General features: G+C 42.7%; 3 protein-coding genes and 1 non-coding gene across 4 annotated transcripts; 1 reads left to right on the top strand and 3 right to left on the bottom strand.

Annotated features, from left to right (window-relative positions):
* On the top strand, positions 1 to 7,693 carry fbxo30a (F-box protein 30a). The gene is made up of 3 exons (XM_050062004.1): positions 1 to 209; positions 2,108 to 4,174; positions 4,311 to 7,693. Exons 2-3 carry the CDS (start codon positions 2,162 to 2,164, stop codon positions 4,512 to 4,514), a joined length of 2,217 nt encoding a protein of 738 aa, XP_049917961.1. The 5' UTR covers positions 1 to 209; positions 2,108 to 2,161; the 3' UTR covers positions 4,515 to 7,693.
* Positions 7,694 to 11,013: 3,320 nt separating this feature from the next.
* trnal-uaa (transfer RNA leucine (anticodon UAA)) lies at positions 11,014 to 11,095 on the bottom strand. Its single transcript has one exon. It is a non-coding gene; the product is annotated as a tRNA-Leu (tRNA).
* A 550-nt stretch (positions 11,096 to 11,645) lies between these two features.
* stx11a (syntaxin 11a) lies at positions 11,646 to 16,183 on the bottom strand. The gene is made up of 2 exons (XM_050062676.1): positions 15,996 to 16,183; positions 11,646 to 13,402 (listed from the first exon to the last, which is right to left on the bottom strand). Exon 2 carries the CDS (start codon positions 13,395 to 13,397, stop codon positions 12,519 to 12,521), a length of 879 nt encoding a protein of 292 aa, XP_049918633.1. The 5' UTR covers positions 13,398 to 13,402; positions 15,996 to 16,183; the 3' UTR covers positions 11,646 to 12,518.
* A 237-nt stretch (positions 16,184 to 16,420) lies between these two features.
* Positions 16,421 to 18,901, bottom strand: LOC126401012 (syntaxin-11-like). The gene has a single exon (XM_050062047.1). The coding sequence runs from the start codon at positions 18,343 to 18,345 to the stop codon at positions 17,485 to 17,487; it is 861 nt and encodes a 286-aa protein (XP_049918004.1). The 5' UTR covers positions 18,346 to 18,901; the 3' UTR covers positions 16,421 to 17,484.
* Positions 18,902 to 19,904: the final 1,003 nt, after the last annotated feature.

The following is a 19,904-nucleotide window of genomic DNA, read 5'->3' on the forward strand; positions in this document are numbered from 1 at the left end:
GGATCAACACAAACGCCGCTTGACTCAGAACAGCGAAGGACTCAGAGCCGGAGAACCAGCTGCAGCCAGTTCATATCATAAGAAGATTTAGACACATTAAATACTGTGAGATGATTATGTAGCTGTAGTTTCCAAGTTGCTCATGTCGCCGGCGCTGATTTAAGTAAAGAAGTCCTGGTAACATTCACCTGGAAAACCCCGTAACTCGGGTAAGCAGTTTCCAGAAGCTACTAGCTAGCTAGCTGAGTATGCTAACGAACTTTAGCTGCTAATGCTAACTGGCTGGCCATGTTGTTGATGTTCTTTTGTTTAAAGTTTTTTGATTTATCGACTAACAGGTTTCCATGCGCAGTTATCATTAAAACTACATCTCATAGTTTTACTGACTGTTACGATATTATTGCTGCCAGGATTATAAGTGCTAAGAATTGTTAAAGCCGGTTGTTGCTGTGTTTGTTTGTGTTTTTAGCTGTTTGCTAACTTGCCAGCTACGCTTGCGTAATTTAACTAGCTGTTGCTGTCGATGGCTGCAAAGACTCGAACAATAGCTCTCCTGTGTGGCTTTGTGGTTTGGACTTGCAACACTATTGTGGCTCTGTAAGTCGTAGTTTGGTGTGTTTGTAACCTGCGTCCATTATCGTGCACACATGTAACACTACCAAATAAGCCCCAGACTGATGATTCACAGGTGTTTACCTCCTGGGATTGTTGTGGCAGGTAGACAAAACGTTGCATATGATGTTGAAATGCATCAAACTCCAAGTGAAGGGCAGTTCTTAGAGACTGAAGGTGAGGGGTCAGATTTGCCCACAAGTCATGGAAATACCGGTGTCGCCATGAAACCTAAGAGGGGTGTTGTGAAAGGTTACGGAACAGCCTTAAGATATAGTAAACATGCAAAGGGACAACAAAGTGTGAAGACATGGGATCTCATGTGTCATGTTGGAGGGTTGCATTCAAGGTCCCATATCATAAAGACCTAGATTTCCAGGTCTTTTTGTTAATTATCAGGCAGGTGCTGTAAAAATATTGTTATAGTGTCAAATGCTCAATTCACAGATAAAGGCAAATAGGCTGTACTCAGAAACTGTGCCTTCAAACAAGCCATCAGGGCTTCCTTGTTATTGTGATGTCACAGCTCTAGCTCCAGACAGAATCACTGAATCACCAGGTAGACAATTGGCAATTGGTTTCACTCGTGGAGAGATGTTAAATCAGCAACATTGTTGATTTCTGTCGTTATTTTCAGCTGAAACTGTAATATTTAAAGCTATGTCATAAAACACGATGGTCCGACCTGACATTTCTGCCATGCTTATTTCATGTAATGTGTGACTTTGCTATCATGTTTGATGAACTAAATCTACTGGCACAGAAGCAAAGCAGTGTGCTGCTGTGGAGGTGGCTGCTGCAAAACACCTTTAGCCACATTTTTAAAAAAAAAAGAAAATCAATAGCAGCCTAAGTGTAGACTATATATCAACATTTTCAGCACTTTTCCTTTCACATAAACCAGCAACTCCAGTGTTCTGCAACTACTGTTTTTATCAATGGAGTCTGGTGGCTTTGATATAACAGTTTCAATTTCCCAGATGGCGAGGTAAAAAGGTGAAAATATTATAAATATAGCTCACACTTATCTAAACATTTGAGGCAGAGCTTGCTAAGTGTAATTTGATTTTATGTACGTGATGCAGAGTGATTTTAAATAAGCATTGTGACATCAAAATTATAAATGGGTCCCTTTGTATTTCCTGTTGAGATATATTGCAGTGTATGCAAATGACACCAGCTGACAGGAAGTAAATATGAACCCACACTGTTGCCTAGCGATGCAATTCCGGTGAAACAATCTATAAAGCTTAAAACTGCCATTTTAGTGCTGCTACAGTCATTCCTTTGGCTACAATGATGGCGCAGAGACGCCAAGAGCACAGATGTGGAAGACCCAAAAACACTGACCAATCACAGCACACTGGGCTTTTTCAGGAATGGGGGTTTGAGCTGACTGCTTTTTGTGCTTATTAAAAAAAATGTTGTTACCGTGACGTGTATTTGGTTTCATAAGAATTGTAAGATACATTTACTTTTGTTGATTTTGTTTCAGGGTTGAACACGTCACCCCTTTTCCCTGCCAGAACCAGTTGGGCAAGGAGCAAATATGGAGAGCCTGCACTCCCACTGCCTTAAATGCATCAACAGAAGGTGCATGGTGAGACCAGAGGCCGGTGTTTGCTGTGACCTCATCGGCTGTCCTCTAGTCTGTGGGGCAGTTTTTCACTCATGCAAACTAGAGGAACACCGTTTACTGTGTCCATATGAACGGCTGCCATGCCTTAACAGTGGATTTGGCTGCCCATTCACTATTGCAAGGATTAAGATGGCACAACACCTTGAGATCTGCCCAGCAAGTATCGTATGTTGCACTATGGAGTGGAACCGCTGGCCTGTGAGCTACGCTGATCGCAAGTCCTATGAAAACTTGAGCAAAGACTTTGATGAGGTGGAGCAGCTAGACATGGCTTTGGCCCTGCAGGATCAGAGGATGTTGTTAGAGTCACTGAAGGTCACGACCACAGTGTCAAAGAATGGAGATAAAGAAGCGGATGAAAGTGACAAAATGGCTACAGCTTCAAGTCTACCAGAGACAGTGTTGGGTAATGTAACAGTGGAAATGGAAGAGGAGCCCTATAATGGGTTGTACAGAGCCTCAGTTGAGACGAGCAGAAGTTTAGCAGCGGCTTTGGACATCCTCACTAATTCAAAGGATATCGATGTAATTGTTGGAAATTTAAACGGGGAAAAGACTGATAAGAATGGAGCACTACACAATGGGGAAAATGGTGATAGTCAGAATGTTTATGCTGCTGAAGGTGGGAAGAATGTGGACATGCAGGAGAGTGACTCTGATTCAGAGTGTGAGCTTGGAGCGGTCGGTGGAGTGGACTGTGCAGTCGGGACAGATGGAGAAGAAGATGGTATTAGCTGGGCAGAAGAAAATGATTTTGTAGAGCTGCTCTTTGAAGAGAAGGAAGACATTATCGAGGAGCCAATAAATGATTCCAACCTTGTCTGGCCAGAGATGCCTCAGAATTACATGCCTGTTGTAGCACTGGAACCTCCTGTGCCTCAGCAAGCACCAGTTCCACATCCAATGCCATTCCTGCTGTCTGATCATGTGAGAAATAACTTCTTACAACACTTACCTACTGAACTCAGGTATCGGTGTTTGGAGCGTAAACTACAGAATGTAGAAGTGCTCAGAGGAATAAGTATGTTTACATTTAACGGACGTCGGGCTCTGCTGTCAGACCCTTACTTGTTTCGAGCAAAGATGGAGGACAAGGCAGTAGACACATCTGACCTGGAAGTAGCAGATGACCCCATGGGCCTCCATGGCATTGATCTCATCACTGCAGCTCTGCTCTTTTGCCTCGGCGACTCTCCAGGAGGCAGAGGAATCTCAGACAGCAGGTTTGTTGATGGCTACCACATCGACTTTGGTACTCAGACATTCTCCTTTCCTTCAGCCATTCTTGCAACCAACACCATGGTGGGAGACATCGCTTCGGCCTCAGCCTGCGATCATGCCAGCCCACAGCTCTCCAATCCAAGCCCCTTCCACACTCTCAGGCTGGACCTGGTGCTCGAATGTGTAGCTAGATACCAAACAAAGCAGCGCTCCATGTTCACATTTGTGTGCGGGCAGCTGTTCCGGCGGGATGAGTTCTCGTCTCATTTCAAGAACGTTCACGGAGATATTCATGCCGGACTCAACGGCTGGATGGAGCAGCGCTGCCCCCTGGCCTACTATGGCTGCACCTACTCCCAAAGACGATTCTGCCCGTCTGTACAGGGCTTCAGAATCATCCATGACAGACACCTTGGCTCGTTTGGAGTTCAGCCCGGTTTGCCCTTAAGAAATGGGGAGAACTACCCAAGAAGAAACTTCCGCTATGGCCCAAGGACTGATCAGTTCAGCAGCCTACCTTTTGAGGTGTTGCAACATGTAGCAAGCTTCCTGGACAGCTTTAGCTTGTGCCAACTGTCCAGAGTGTCCCGCACCATGAGGGATGTGTGTGCTAGTTTGCTCCAGATGCGTGGCATGGTCGTCCTGCTGTGGGAGAAGAAACGGCGTGCTGATGGGTCTCCATCATGGCAGATCACAGACAAGGTGAGTCATTTTTCACATTTTAAAAAACACATCTGTTAACCAATGTAACTCGTTTTCTTTGTGGAACTATGGTGCAGCTGTACAGCGTCACAACATGAGAAGTAACTGATTGATTTTTCTGTTGTTTGCCATTCAGGTGTGGCGATTCAGCACAGCTTTCGGTACAGTGAACGAGTGGAAGTTTGCCAACATCGCCAGCATGGCCGACCACCTCAAGAAGTGCAAGTTCAATACAATCTCTCGTCGGGAAGAGGCAATCCCCCTGCCATGCATGTGTTTCACCAGGGAGCTCACAAAAGAGGGAAGGTGTTTACGCTCAGTTCTCAAACCAGTAGCATAAAGTGACTTTGAAAGATGAAGTCATCTTTTGGACTTTTTTTGAGACCATTAGAACTCAAATACACATGTATTTCCTCCAGTGTTTACAGACATTAGTCTCCTCCAGCCTCAAAATGATAACTCCTGGTTGAACATTATAAACTGTTGGTTGTTTTCTTCACAATGGAAATAATCTTCACTCCCCTAAATAAGACAAAGCCAGTAGCGGGCCGATTTATCCTTCAGCGGATGCTGATGTGCTGCAATTACAGATCGGCAGATTAAATTGTTTGCTTTGTATCTTCCACTCTGATGGATTTATGAATACCAGTGTGCTGACATTGTAGCCGTATCTACTCTGACATTGTGTAAATAACCAGATGTTTTGATGTAGATTTTTTTTTATTTTTATATCAAAAAGTCAGTACTGTGCTACAATGGAAGTAAGAGTACAGCCTTAACTTATGATGAACTTGATTTTATAGTCATGAGGTTGTTCAGAACATCTCAGTGAGATTTCTTTGCTGCTTCCAGCTGGAACAGTTTACTGGTATCTTGCACGGTTTTATATCTTATCCTGATACCTAGAGTGACCACTTGTGCTGCTTAAAGCTCATAGACCCGCTTTACACCTGGTATTAACATGCGTCCTAGGTGACTGGATCACAAGTAGACAGCTTCAAGTACAGGTGTGAATGCACCAAATGCGTCCTTACTGCATCTTGATCTTGATCACTCTAGAGGTGGTTTGGGCTGCATATGGCCACATTCTCTCAGCAGTGCAAATGCTAACGTGTCCGCAGTTACACTGAACGACTGCCTACTCAGCTGACATCCTTGCTTATCTCACGCTGCACCTGATAAGAAAGCTTTAGTTGGTGCAGTTGCACGGACGCAGAACTCAAGGACCGTCCCTGGAGCCACTCCACTTCCTTATTAGCGCAATCAAACAGCAGCAGCTGTTCAACAGTCCCAACAAATTCAAACTGACAGTAAAAAGGCTCAACTCTGTCACCAAGTTGGTTAGTAACCGATGGGTAACGTCACTGTATGTGTGGTCATGCAGAACCCTTTCAGCTTTCCCTAGCATGGAGCTCAAACTACTGCAGCAGTAATCTGCTAGCTACGCATGCCTCATGAGAAACAGAGAAAGGGAAGAAAGCAAGGGCTGTCAACACTATTAAATAAGATTTTACTAATTTGAAATAGTAGAGACTGTAAGTGTGTGTTTAGCACGACTAACCTCCCATGGGTTTAAAAGAACAGCACTTTTCAGTCTTTGCAAGCGGAAATGATTCACATGTTTATTTGCATATAGAGCAGGGAAGAGAGCTCCAATCACAAGCGGCCACTCGGGGTGCATGTGGAGATACATTGTAATACCAGGTGTGAATAGACAGACAGAGCTGTTCACACATGTGATAGGATCAACAGAGACGCACGATAATCCCAGGTGTAAATAGGCTCATAGATTTCATGGCTTTAATTATACATTTTAAGACTGACCAAACATCGGTGGTAATGTATGCCACTTTACAGGATGGTCATACTGTATTCACTGTGGGGTTTCTGTTAACCAGCATAAGTATGTCACCATCATCATGTTAAGTGTTTAAATGTAGTGTGGGTTGGCATGTTAAAGCAGTAACAAAGGTGGTCCATCTTGCTTTTATCTCACCTCTGACTAATGCGCTGGCATGTTAGTCAGGTGGGAGATGATGTAACAGTGTTCACTGGCCACATGGCAGTACGTTCTCAGCTGCAGTTGGCTTGTGGTTTGCCCGTTCTACCAGCTACTTTTAACCAGCAATTGTTTAAAGGTTTCATAAAAAGATCTAAATGTAGCATCTAAAATGATGAATGTACTCAGCGAATATAAGAATCCATCAGTGACTGTGGTCAGCTCGGTTTGCCTCCCTCAGTGTCAGACCTCATAAAACCCTGCAGGCCAGGTGTTCAGATATATAACGGGCACACGCTTCCCTCCAGTAATGAGCATCACTAATTATATTCGTACGCATTATTTATCACATGTTTTTGTCACTACATGTCCACTGTGTTCAGATGTTGTTGGCGTCTCAGGGTTGTAGCATTAAGCTTTGTGTCACAGTAGGTTGTGTGTAGTTGACGAAATTGCTGAGAACGACATGACGACTTGTCGGCAACTTGATTATTGTGGGGTCTTAGACAAACTGACTGGTGTACCGCTCAGTATTATAATAACATAACAGTGTGTGTTGCAGTGCTGGACTAATAAATTACATGTTTGTCACCCAATGGTGTCATGTTTATAACCGAGTAACTGAAATAGGCTGTCGGCACAAATGCTGCTTGATTGTTCTTTGGAGTGATCAGACACCTTTTGAATTAGATTTCTAGGTTGGATTAAGAAATAAGGTCTAGCAACACATGCACATGAGATTTTACTCACTTATATGAGAAAGTCACAATGTTGTGTAATGTGGATTTTGGTTGAAAATGTCACAGAAAAGTAACTAATTCCTTTGAGGAATTTGTGTGATTTTGTTTTTATATTTTCTGATATAAAGCCCAAGTGATAACGTAACTAAGCTGTCTTTTTACTCTGACAAGTCCCAATCCATGTTTGGTTCTTTTCTTATTTTTTTGTACTGGTACTTTTATTTTGAAGAAAAAAAAGGATCTGCCTCTGTAATGTCTAGATTTGTATTTGAATTATTGATTTGCACATGAAGGCATGTACTGTAAAAGCTGAATTATAATGCCGAGGGGCTGTCTTTGCTCAAGTAGCAGGAATTTTTATTCCCTCACGTTCTGCATGTGAGTTTGATGTCTTTTGGAAATGTTCGGTCAGTCCAGTTGCAAACTCATTCATACAGATTATTTCTCAGGCACAGTACATCGATTTTCTATAACCTGTTACATATTTAAAGCTTGTGTCATAATGAACTTATCACATGTCCTGATTCTTCAGGTTTAGTGGGTGGAGTTGAATTAATTAAATCAGTCTTTTGCTCTATTGAGGTTCATAAACATTAAGATAAATGTATTTCCTCTGTGTTTTCAGTGATATAGTCTTCACAGGCACCTGGAGTGTATCAACACTTTTGACATTTTAAGTTTTGTTCTCACTCCTGCTGACGTGTGTTTTTCACCACGATATGCCAGCTTCATTTGTTTGACCTTTGAAGCATTTTAATAAAGAGGCTCTTGGTTTTTAAATGTGGATTTCTTTTACCTTTTATTGCAAGAAGCTCTCAACCACGTGAATTCAAGGCCCAAATGTTCCGCTGCTGCGCAACGACAGATCACCTGCTTTACGGTGCTTTGTTTCAGCGTAATTCACTAATAGGTTTAGTCTACGTCTGACAAAGTGTTAACAGAGTAGAAATTGCAAGAAGGTAATTGTGTGCACATCTAGGCCTGTGTGTAAAGGAATCCTTTACCCATTAAATGACCATTTGTTTAATGTCGTGTTACCTTGAATTTGTGAAGAAATACCTGTTTTCCTCATATGCCTCCATGCGACAACATATTGATTGATTGAGGATCATGTTTTACAACAGCAAAACTATATCAAAACACTCATTCACTCTTTATCTGTAACCGATTATCCTGTTACAGGTAGTTGGGGTGCTGGAGCCTATCCCAGCTGACACTGGGTGAGAGGCAGGGTACACCCTGGACAGGTCACCAGACTATCACAGGGCTGACACATAGAGACAGACAACCATTCACACTCACATTCACACCTACGGACAATTTAGAGTCACCAGTTAACCGGCATGTCTTTGGACTGTGGGAGGAAGCTGGAGTACCCGGAGGAAACCCACGCTGACACAGGGAGAACATGCAGACTCTGCACAGAAGGGCTCCCCTACCCTTGCTTTGAACCAGGAACCCTCTTGCTGTGAGGCGACAGTGCTAACCACTGCATCGCTGCGCCACCTACATCACACATTTGTTGACTTACTCTCTCACAACTCGTGCAGTATAATCCAAGTATCATTAATCCAGCGGTATGCTCAGTACTTCCCAAACACATAAATTTTCACTAAAAAAGTATTGGGGTCTGGTTTGGAGAGAGCATAAATAGGTTTAACTTGAATTCCAGTTTTAAATAGTTTATATATTTTAGTGAAAATGCATGTGTGTGGGAAGTACTGAGTGTACAACTAGATAAATGAGACTTGGTTTAAACTGCACGAGTTGTGTGAGAGTTTTTAAACGGATGTTTTGATAAAGCTTTGCTGTTGTTTGGCATAGCCCCCAATCAATCAATATGTTGTATTTTTCTGTGAAGGCATGTGAGATAAAGTTTTCTTTATGAATTCAAAGTTTCAAGGTAACAGGGCATGACTAATACATACTCAAAAGGTCATTTTGTGGGTGAAGTATTCCTTTAAGTTGGTACAGGATAAGACATTGATTGAAGAAAAAAAGTGGAAAGTATTAGCGCACTGGATTTAAGTTCCTAAAACCTTATGAGACAAGAAAAAAGCAGCGATCCAACCCTACTAATGGTCAATATGACAAAATGCGAGGTATGCATGGCAACAAAATGCATCAGATTCTGTCAATACAAAATATTTAACAATGTATAACATTAAGACCAACAGGATAAATTATCAAAAATCAAAAATAGTTGTGAAAGGTTTAATCAGCAAGCATACCCTGGCATCACATCTCTGAATAAGGACACTACAGACTATGTGACACAACGATGGTGAAAAAGCAGGGCATTGAAATAACTGACGACATGGTTGAATGCCTGGGAAACACAGTCGCCCTCCATTAACTACTGGACCTGGAGAGACTTCTGCTGGAGAAACCTGATTCGCTTTTTCATCACGCCCAAACAGAAGTCTAAACAAACTGGCAACCAGCTCTGCTGCAGGAGGGAATGTGGAGAAATCATGGTCGACCATTCTCATATTTAATGGTCTTGTCCTTCTATTCAGATTTTCTGGAGGGAAGTGGCAACAACCATATCAAAAACTTTGTGTTTTAATATCAGTACAACATTCACATCCTTTTGTCTTGGACATATCCCTGATAGACTAAGTAAAGATGATACCTATCTACTAAAGATCCTGCTGACAGCAAGTAAAAAGGCCAGTACAAAATACCTTTGTTTCTATACTTATTGAATGTAAAGAAAAAAGAAAAAAATAGTTGCAAAAAATATTTTTAAAAAAAGTCTTAAGTTTTTGGAACTTCAATCCAGTGTGCATACATACTGTTTCCGGAATTTAAAATTATGGGTTCTACCTACATGACGCTAGATGGCGCCAGATCCACACATTTTAACCTCATCAGATGGAAAGGATTCTGATACAGAAACGTTAGTGCACACCCTTCACTGTGATGAATCAGCATGACTTTAGGTTTGTCTTATTTTAATGTAAATACACGGTGCACGATCACTATGATAAAGGCTAGTCCAGTTTTTAAGCAGAACCTAAAAGATAAAGCACGTGCAACTGAGTGACGCACAAAAAAAGACAATTTAAAGTGTGTCTAACCATATAAATTGGAATTATGTGTCACTATTCTTCTTGTTTGTTTACACCACAGCTGTAAACAAACATTTTTACCGCGTCAGATTTTTTTTTGCTATTTTCTTGTGTTAGGGCACCATGTCAGACAACACAGGAGGAATGGTTTTTTAAATATCTGAGGTTACGCTATCGTTTTACGCACATTTGGACCAGATAACGCATTCAAACACTGATTAAACGCCAAGGTACACATTAAAGTGTGCTGCATATTTACCCCTAAAATCCCCTTGACAAAAGAAAACACACTTTCATATCCTACTCACAGTTTCTCAGCTGAGTCAGGGTGTTTCCCCTCTCGGTGTCTCAGCCTCCGTGGTTCGTTAATTGTCTGCAGGTGTGTTACTTTAATGACCTCAGAGGACAAACACAGGTAGCCTATAATTGGCTGCTGTTAGAGTAACTGGGTACTGTGACTACTGTGGTTCATGTGAGGGCCCAGCCATAGGTAAATAAAACACAGGGATGTGAACTGTAATTATAATATAAATAAGAGCGTAAATACAGCCAATGGAAAGTTCTGCGTGTTGACACAAACTTTGCGTGATGGCAGTGGGTAGCTCTCTTCATAGACAGGGTGATATGGAGAAGGACAGATGAGGCATGTATCAATAAATGAATAAATGTGTATGTAAATAAATACAGGAATACGTGCGTAAATAACAAATGCATACGTATAGAAATCAATAAATAAAAGCAGAAATAGCCAAAGTGCTACAATAAATACGGTAATAAATGCATAGGCCTAAATAAATAAAAAAATATAATTAAACAGGTGTATTTATTTATTATTTATCATTATATGCATATTTGTGTATCTATGCGAGTATTTTCCTTCCTCTATTCCTGCACGTAATTCACTTGTGTACTCCTGTATTTATTTACTGCTTGATTACTGAAGATATTGGTGCAATAACATAATGTTTGCAGTTAAATCCATCCTCCATGAATCACACACGTGATCAGGTTAAAACTTCCAGTTACTACCAGGAGTGGGGTTCGAACCCACGAGGACTACGTCCATTGGATCTTAAGTCCAACGCCTTAACCACTCGGCCATCCTGGTACAATATGCTCCCATTATAATCACCTGTATGACGCCAAGAAGTCACTCAGGTGAGTCTACCTAAGTACGCATATGACGTCACAGTGCCAAGTCACGCTGCCGGTAAGTGCCCACCGCAAACCACACAATGCTGCTGAGGAAGTGCAGCCCTGCAACTCATTTCAACACAGAGAAGAGGACTCTGAAAACACCCACGGGTGTCTCTCATGACCAGTAAGAAGAGTCATGATGGTCTCAGTCACAGAGCCTCACTGGTGATAACTGGGAATCCCCCAGTGGGTGATGCACTGCCTCACACAGGAGAATAAAGGTCTTTGTCATTTTACTATCATTGCACTCAGAGGATAATGACACAGGCCTGCTGTGCAAACACAGAGCACTCCGACCTGATTAGTTTCCTATTCTGTATTGACGACTTGAGCAAACACTCATGTACACATTGATTCTGGAGCCCTTTTGTTTGGGACAATCTGAGAAAACCTCCCCTATCGTGTAAATGTGATTGCCTTTGACTGCGTGCCAGTGATAGGCACAGTCAGTGAAGCGACAGGAGGACACGGGATTGAAGACAACACTGTTTAATCTGTGAAAAGTGGAGGCATTACACAAGTTTCTGTCATGTAAAGCATAAAAAAACTTGAGAAAGACAAGCCCTGGCCTATATGCTGCTGATAACTTTTCATGGGGTGGCCGACATGTTGCACAATCCACACAAATCTATCTAGCCTCCCCGGCTAACCACAGTCGGAGGCTTTGCTGTGTGCAATGTGTTTCTAAAGACTTGTTAAGCAATAGCTGTACAAAGAAATACACCTACTTAAAGTTCCAGTTTACAGAGGAGCTGTGAAACCTAGTCTCCATATATTAAAAAGCCATAATAAGGCATGTATTTACATTACTTAAATATCTCATATAGCATTACAAAGCAAGGGTGTTGGTTTTGTGTCAACACTGGGGGTGGGGACACATGAAACTGTAGGTTTGGCTGGTCCTCTGCCAGATAATTCAGAGCATCAAACACTTGATTTCCTGCATTCTGGTGATTTACATGCACCAGTTTGTGCCTTTTCTGCATCATTTTGTCGCGTAAATGTCTGTATTTTCAGTTTCACATGTTACGGTGTCTTTGCAGCAATCATGCATGCTGCTCTCAGTAACAATCAGGAAATAACACCCCTATCTCACTGTATACATTTGCATATGGGCGTGTGGTTTGAAATGTTGGCCTTTCCTCGGCTGAAACGATACTAGAGTGTGAAATTTGGACACTACTGTTGCATCAAAATGAAGTCGGTGCTTCATCTGAGTTGAATAAATACACAAATTAAAGCAGTATATTGCAGGAATCTTTGCATAGGAAGCGGATTTGAATCTAATCTTGAGAAACTTGTGACACTGAGATAAAAATAACACTGATGCTGCGTCAGTTGCAGCAAGGGAAGCAACAACAAAAGAGTTTCTTGCATGGATTGTTTTTCTTGTATTTCACAGCCTTCTTGATCTGAATCGTGGCCTTGGCGACATAGTCCTGAGTCGCACCCACGTTTGCTTCGATGTTATCCAGCATGCAGCCCTGCTCCTCCACCAGCTGGGCCATCTGGAAGAAAAGCTCGTGGATGTCCCTGATGCGGCCCTCCAGCTCCAGCAGCTCTTTGTGCCGGTTCTCGATCTCGTTGAGAGCGGATCTGGCAGTCCTCCCCTCTAGGAGGAGATTGTCCGAGAAGACGTTCCACTTGCCCGTCTCGATCATCTCGTCAATCTGCTCCCTGGTGACCTCCTTGCCCATGATCTCTGCTTGCCTCTGGATGCGGGTCTTGCAGTTCTCCCTCTGGACCATCTCAGCCTCGTTGTACTCAGACATGGCTTCGTGGAAGGCGTTGTTTAGAGAAATACACTGTGAGCGTGCCATGCGAGCCACAGCTGATGTAGGCCCGTGTTCCTCCTCCAGCTCTTTGCTCAGCTTCCCCAGCTTCTCCAGCCGAGCGTAAATGGCCTCCGCTCTGGCCTTGATGTCCCGTCCGAGCGCGTTAGAGTCCCGTTTGATGCTGCTGATCCTCCGGACAGACGTGAGGAACCTGGTGTTCTGCTTCCCAAGACGCTTCACGTCCAGCTTGAGCAGCATCATCTCCTTCCTTAGCGCCTGGGCCTCTTTGTAGATGCCGTCCATCACGTCCTCTCCCTCAAACACGATGGCTTGTTGCACCAGTTCCACATCCTCAGCAGTGTGGTTCTCCTCAGGCCTGCTCTCCTCCACTGCAGGCGTGAAGGTGAAGCCCTGCAGCTCAGTCAGTCGGTCCCTCATCTCACCTGCAACAAGAGTCAGGAGCTTTTATTGACCTCTGAACTCTAGATAGTTTTGAGAGAAATAGACATTTGAGGAAATCTGTTTATTTGCTTTCTGATGGAGAGTTGAATAAGAAAACTGATATCACTCTAATATCTTTTAGCCAGCAGCAGGTTAGCTTAGCTTAGCACAAAGGCTAGAAACAGGGTCCAAACATAACAAAATCTACCTACAAGCACCTTTAAAGCTCATTAGATAACATGTTACATCATTTTTGTTCAATTCACTCAAAAAAACAGAGTGTAAAATAGCAAGTCACCATTTTACAGAGTGTTATACGAGCCACAATATTTCATGGCTCTGAGCAGTTGCAAGGGAACCAGTGGTGACTCCAGGAAGTTACTGTGTCCAACTAAAGCCCCTTTCCCACTGCACAAAAACGAACTAACACCTACCAGCATCTTGGTTTGTGTTTAAATGGAAAGGTTAACTCGGCATTCACTTCCAGGTCAAATGAAGCTGCAGTAGTTACAGGTATTTATCGGCTCCAGCTCTGATCGGCAGTGGGGGATATACAACACCCCGGTGGATGCACTAATTTAGCCCCTTTTTCAGCATTACACTATGATGTGGTGTCACAACATACTGCCCATCTTCAACCAAGCAGTGCATTGGTACATCATTCAAAATTAGGCAGCACTGTTTGAAAGAAAAGACTGAGCCCAGTCCAGTGCTTGGGCAGTGACTTTTGGCATCAGACACTGATGAAAAAAGAACGGCACAAGAACAAAAGTGAAGGTGGCGAAAGTCTGAGAGTTGTGGTGGATAGGTTCAACAGAGATCAGCTTTCACAAGGGAGAGCAGCATTTGCATCCTGTAAGATTACACGGCCAAACCCAGATGTTTTTCACTAAACTAAACCTAACCACGTGTGTTAGTTGTTGGAGGATGTCAATTTGTATTGTTGTACTGACGTAGTGCATTTATTTTGAAAGAGACTGTAAGTAAACAGTAAATTTCCTGTGAAAACAGAAGTGTATTTTGAAAGAAGTGTATGCATGTAACAGGCAGAACTTGACATGGCGTCCCAGAACATCAACAACCAACGCACCCAGTGTACCTTGCACGTCATATCTGGACGTGGGACGTCCATGACCAATGACCATGACCATGACCAATATGTGACGAGGTCGGAGTGAGAATGTGTTGGAATAAGTAACAGACATATATAAAAAAAAAAGAAGTAACCACCGTAACATTTAAATTGCCCTCCATGCTGCTTTGTACTGTTTACTAACCCTGTGTTCAGGCGCGCCTTTTACGTCAAATGTGACACATGAGAAATAAACAAACAAAACAGAAAGGCACGTCTACACACAGCTCTGGTCTACTGTCAGTGGGAACGGAGTCTATCCCTTATTTTAAACAGGTTTTCCCACGTACCCCTCTATCAAACAGCAAACTGTCAAAATGTCCAAACATAAGTACACATTTAGCAGAACTTTGTTTTTCATTCTATACACTGTTTCACAACCCCTCAGATTTATTTATGACTAGTTGGAGGGGCCCCACCCTTAGGCTGGGAACCACTGGACTAAACTGTTTACAAGGTAGTTAAAACTTGCTCCATCTTGAGCCAGCTACAAGTCAAATGCTGCTTTTACAATGATGCATCTGCATTAACAACCTACTACTCTAAAAGACAACAACATTATATTACATAGACAGTCACAGGCTCCATTTATTTTACTAATAATACCTCTCTACGTCTACGTGCATTTTAAATGCAGCACATATTTTTTTACAGTGTTGTAGCCACTGGTACTTTTCTTTAAATAAAAGATGTAAATACTTCATGTTTTATTATATCTATTATATCCCTCCATCATGCTAGAGGGTTGAAAGATGTCATGTTTAATTTAGAGAACATCTAGTTTACCACAAGAGAAAATATGGACACTTTTTATGTCAAATTTTCCCCTTGGGGTCTCTTCTGCACAGGGAATGTACAGTAGATCTTGTGAATGAGCTGTATCGACAGCTGTAGTTCCTATGGTTTATTATTTTACATTTTAAATATAGTGTTGTGTGTCTTGTGCTCTTTTTTAGAGGGTAGAAATATTCTGCTCACTATACTGAGGCCCTTTTTTCTCTCTCTCTATATATATATATATAACTTGGAGAAAATCAAGATCCTTTTTATTCTTTATTTTAAAACCCAAGGTTAAGGCTTCAGCAAACATTTTATTTTAGCCTGTAGATCCATTAGTAGTTTAGATGTACTTTCTGAAGACACACAGATGAGTATCTGGTTAAACTCTTGAGGAGGAAACTGTTACTTCCTCAGCTGAGACGTTTTTATCTCAGATGGTCAATTAATGACAAAGCCTCGACTCAATACTGTTATTTTCCATCAAGACTTACTGTTACTTTAGTGCGATGTATGTATGTTAAAAACAAGTTTTATAAGAGGAAATTAATCATGTTAACAAACCTTAAAGCACCACTGGCTGAAACAACCACAATGGCGTAGTAATAATCGAGTTATGACTCTATGAATCGATTATTTTAGTCCATATACCTCAAAGCACATAATAAAACACAGAGCACACATACCTTACTGCGTTCTCCTCCGGCGGTCCTACACCATTAAAGTCGCTAAAGCAGAAGAGGTGACCACGGAAAGACTCATTTCCTCTTTTTTCTCTCCGTTATAGCCCTACATTTCAACACGTGCAGGAGTCATCTCTCTGTCAGTGTTTTTAAGCTCGTCTCGCAGTCACACTGACACACTGATACAGCCTGCAGCAGGTACTAACGCGGAAGATCACGCCTTCTCCTCCCCACAGTTCACACACATCACCGGGTTGAGTCCAGGATAAGGGCGATCCATCCATCACACTCACAAGATCTATAATAAACCACCATGAGAGCATGGTGGTTTATGAATATCAAAAGCGCGTAGGTGGATTTGAACGTTTGGCATGTGCGCAAAAGGCGTTTAAATACTTTTCAGACTTCTGAGGGGTCCAACAGTTTATTGTCAGGATGAAAACATGGGGGAAACACTAACATAAAAACAATATGACATAAAAATAACAGCAGAAAACAGCACTTGGACAAAATATTCTCGCCATCAAGTCCAGTTGGTGGCTGTTAGGAAAAGTAGCAGACAGTGAAAATACTCCATTACACGTAAAAGTCCTGTATTAAAAATATTACTTAAGTGCAAGTGTGTATCTTCAGCAAAATGTACTCAAAGTATCAAAAATAAAAGTACTCATAATACTACAAAATGACCATATGAGTGCTTTACTACATATCATAATACACTGCTCAAAAAATTAAAGGAACACTTAAATCACACATCAGATCGAAATGAATGAATTATTAAAGTTGAAAAATGTACAATATCTAATTGTTTGGGGACAAAATGACGTAACAATGGTCAGTGGAAACCAAAATCATCAACCCACTGAGGGCTGGATTCAAAATCACACTGAAAATCAAAGTAAAAAGTTGAAATCACAGGCTGATAATGTGACTCAGTAGTGTGTACGGCCCCCACGTGCCTGTATGCACTCCCAACAACATCTGGGCATGCTCCTGATCAGTCAACGGATAGTGTCCTGGGGGATCTCCTCCCAGATCTGGATCAGGGCATCAGTGAGCTCCTGGACAGTCTGTGGAGGTACTTGGCAGCATCAGATGCACGATACATAACGTCCCATAGCTGCTCAGTTGGATGGCATCATACCTTTGTCATCCAGGAACTGCAGACACACTCTGGCCACATGAGGCCGGGAACCCAGGGCCCACATCACCAGGAGGAACCCAGGGCCCACATCACCAGGAGGAACGAACCCAGGGCCCACATCACCAGGAGGAACCCAGGGCCCACATCACCAGGAGGAACCCAGGGCCCGCTACACCAGTGTAAGGTCTGACAGTCGCTCTGAGGATTTCATCCTGGTACCTAACAGGAGGCAGGGTACTGTTGACGAGGACATGGAGGTCTGTGCCACCCTCCAAGGATATTTTAATGCATTGTTCTTTTAGTTTTTACAACATGGACTAGTTAACTGGGTCTGGGTCCTAATAAGTTTTAACTGTTATAACAAGGAAAGCAGCCACAAAACAGCTTCTTAAAGGGGTTGTTTTTATCAGATGCAGTGGCTCTGTCCAGCTGAAACACAGCGTGCTGAACCATCACTCCAGTATTCTGGACGTTTTTCTGGATGTTTTCCAAGGCTAAACCCTGCTCCTCCGTGAGCACAGCCACATCCAGGAACAGCTGCTGGATCCCCTCGATCCTCTTCTCCAGCTCCAGCAGCTCCTTGTGTCGGCTCTTGATCTCCAGGAAAGCCGAGCGTGCCGTTTTGCCCTCCACCTGGGCAGTGAACACGTTCAGCTCCCCGCTCTCCATCATATCCTCCAGCTCCTTCTCGCTGACTTCCCTGCCCACCACCTCCATCTGCCTCTGGATTTGCCGTTTACAAGCATCCCTGTGGGCCATCTCTGCGTCATTGTAGCTGAACATCACCTCCCGCAAGGCACTGATGAGACACTGGTACTGTGTTCGAGCAATGCGTGCTGTGGGGTCAGAGCTGCCACGCTGGTCTTCCAGTTCCCTTGTGAGAGCGTTCATCATGTGCAGCCGCTGCAGCACAGCCTCTCCCCTGCGTTTGATATCCGCCCCGATTGCATTTGAATCCCACTTTGAAGCAAGAGGGTATGAGCTCTTGTTCAGTGCCTGGTAGTTCACATTTTTCAGCTCACTGATGTCGTTCTGGATCTGCTGGATCTCCAGTCGGATCTCCTGGGCCTTCTGCAGGACACCATCCAGGTCCTGGTCAGTAGATGATGCTGTTGCTCCCTCATGTGCTGAGATATCGTCCAGATCCACTGTGGTGAAACCATCAGAGTCAATCTGCGCCTGATGGAGGTGCTTCAGCCGGTCTCTCATGTCTGAAGAAAATGATAGAAAAGACAAAGAGATTTTTGATACACAGTGACTGCAAAGATCTCTCCTTTATGTTTGTAAAATAAAGCAGTGATTCCCAGGCTGGGAGTTAGGACTGTTACAGGAGGTCCTAAAGGGACAGTCCAAATACATATTTTTCCTTTTACCTGTAGTGCTATTTATCAGTTTAGATTGTTTAGGTGTGTGTTTCCAAGTGTTGGAGATATCGGCCGTAGAGAAGTCTGAATTCTCTCCAATAAAATGCAACTAGATGGCACTCAGCTTGCACTCAACAGCAGTGTCTCTTTCCAGAAATCATGATCAGGTTGCTTAAATTAATCCACAGACCTTGTTGTGAGCAGGTTCACATGGGAACTATCTTCTCTCTACCAAACTACACCCACCAACCGTATCACTCTGCAGAAGGAAGCGTGCATCTACTCATGGACGAGAGACTCATGACACAACCCCTCCGTCTCGGAGAAATTATGTTTTTATGTCACTTAATTGCTTTCTAAATTACGTTGTTGTGGCAGTGTAATTACTGCCTGGATTATGTTAAGAGACAATGTTTCATCCATGTACCACATCGGCTTTAAAATGAAGCAGCTGGGCAGGATGATGGGTGTACAAAGTGCCGGACCTTGACACCACCACCCCTGGTTCTTGTCTAGACTCCTGTCTTGTGTCAGCAGCACATACTTTTAGTTAAGGTTAGGGAAAGGTCCTGATTTCAGTTAAATGTTACAAAAGGTGATAAGAAAAAAATGCTGCCGTCACTACAAGTGGATAGTGGATAGCAAAACTGCTTATTGTGATGGAAAACAACTGAAATACATCGTCACTAAACATTCAGCTGATATGTCTTGTATCAACACATTCTCACTTCGACCTCGTCACATATTGACGTTTGGTCATGGAGTTTCCACATTCAGATATGACATGCAAGGTACCCTGGGTGCGTTAGTTGTTGACACTCTGGGACACCGTGTCAAGTTAAGCCTGTTACATATATTGTGTTCTTTCAAAATACGCTTCCATTTTCACAGGAAATTTACCGTTTATATACAGTCTCTTTCAAAATAAACACACTATATCAGTACAACACTGCATATTGACATTTTTTGTCCTTCGGCAACAAATGCACGTGGTTAGGTTTAGGAAAAAAGAACAGGGTTTGGCTTTACAATCTTATGGGGTGCAATCACTGCTCTCTTGAGTGAAAGTTAGTGTTTGTTTGACCCATCCACCACCCTTCCCACCCACCCCAGTTGGACTTTTGCCATCTTAGCTTTTGTCCTTGTCACACTGACGTCAAACGATGCCTTTTTCTCTTGGTTTCTGACGCCACAAGTGACCGCCCAAGTGCCAGATTTCACTGACTTAGGCGTGAGACCGGGCTCCTTGTATCAGCACTTTAACGACTTCCTAGATACATTTATTAGCAATATTTTCTATTTCTATTTTCTTTTGTTCAGTCTTGAAAACTCCACTGATGCCAATGTTGTGTCCATACTTTGATAACTATGATTGTATTTATAGCTGAATTAAAAATTGGCATG

This window comes from Epinephelus moara, chromosome 14, assembly GCF_006386435.1.
Source record: "Epinephelus moara isolate mb chromosome 14, YSFRI_EMoa_1.0, whole genome shotgun sequence".
NCBI lineage: Eukaryota > Metazoa > Chordata > Actinopteri > Perciformes > Serranidae > Epinephelus > Epinephelus moara.

Coding starts and splice junctions, on each gene's coding strand:
- fbxo30a (XM_050062004.1), top strand. CDS start 2,162: ATGGAGAGCCTGCACTCCCACTGCCTTAAATGCATCAACAGAAGGTGC. Junction 4,175..4,310: donor CATGGCAGATCACAGACAAG/GTGAGTCATTTT, acceptor TTTGCCATTCAG/GTGTGGCGATTCAGCACAGC.
- stx11a (XM_050062676.1), bottom strand. CDS start 13,397: ATGAGGGACCGACTGACTGAGCTGCAGGGCTTCACCTTCACGCCTGCA.
- LOC126401012 (XM_050062047.1), bottom strand. CDS start 18,345: ATGAGAGACCGGCTGAAGCACCTCCATCAGGCGCAGATTGACTCTGAT.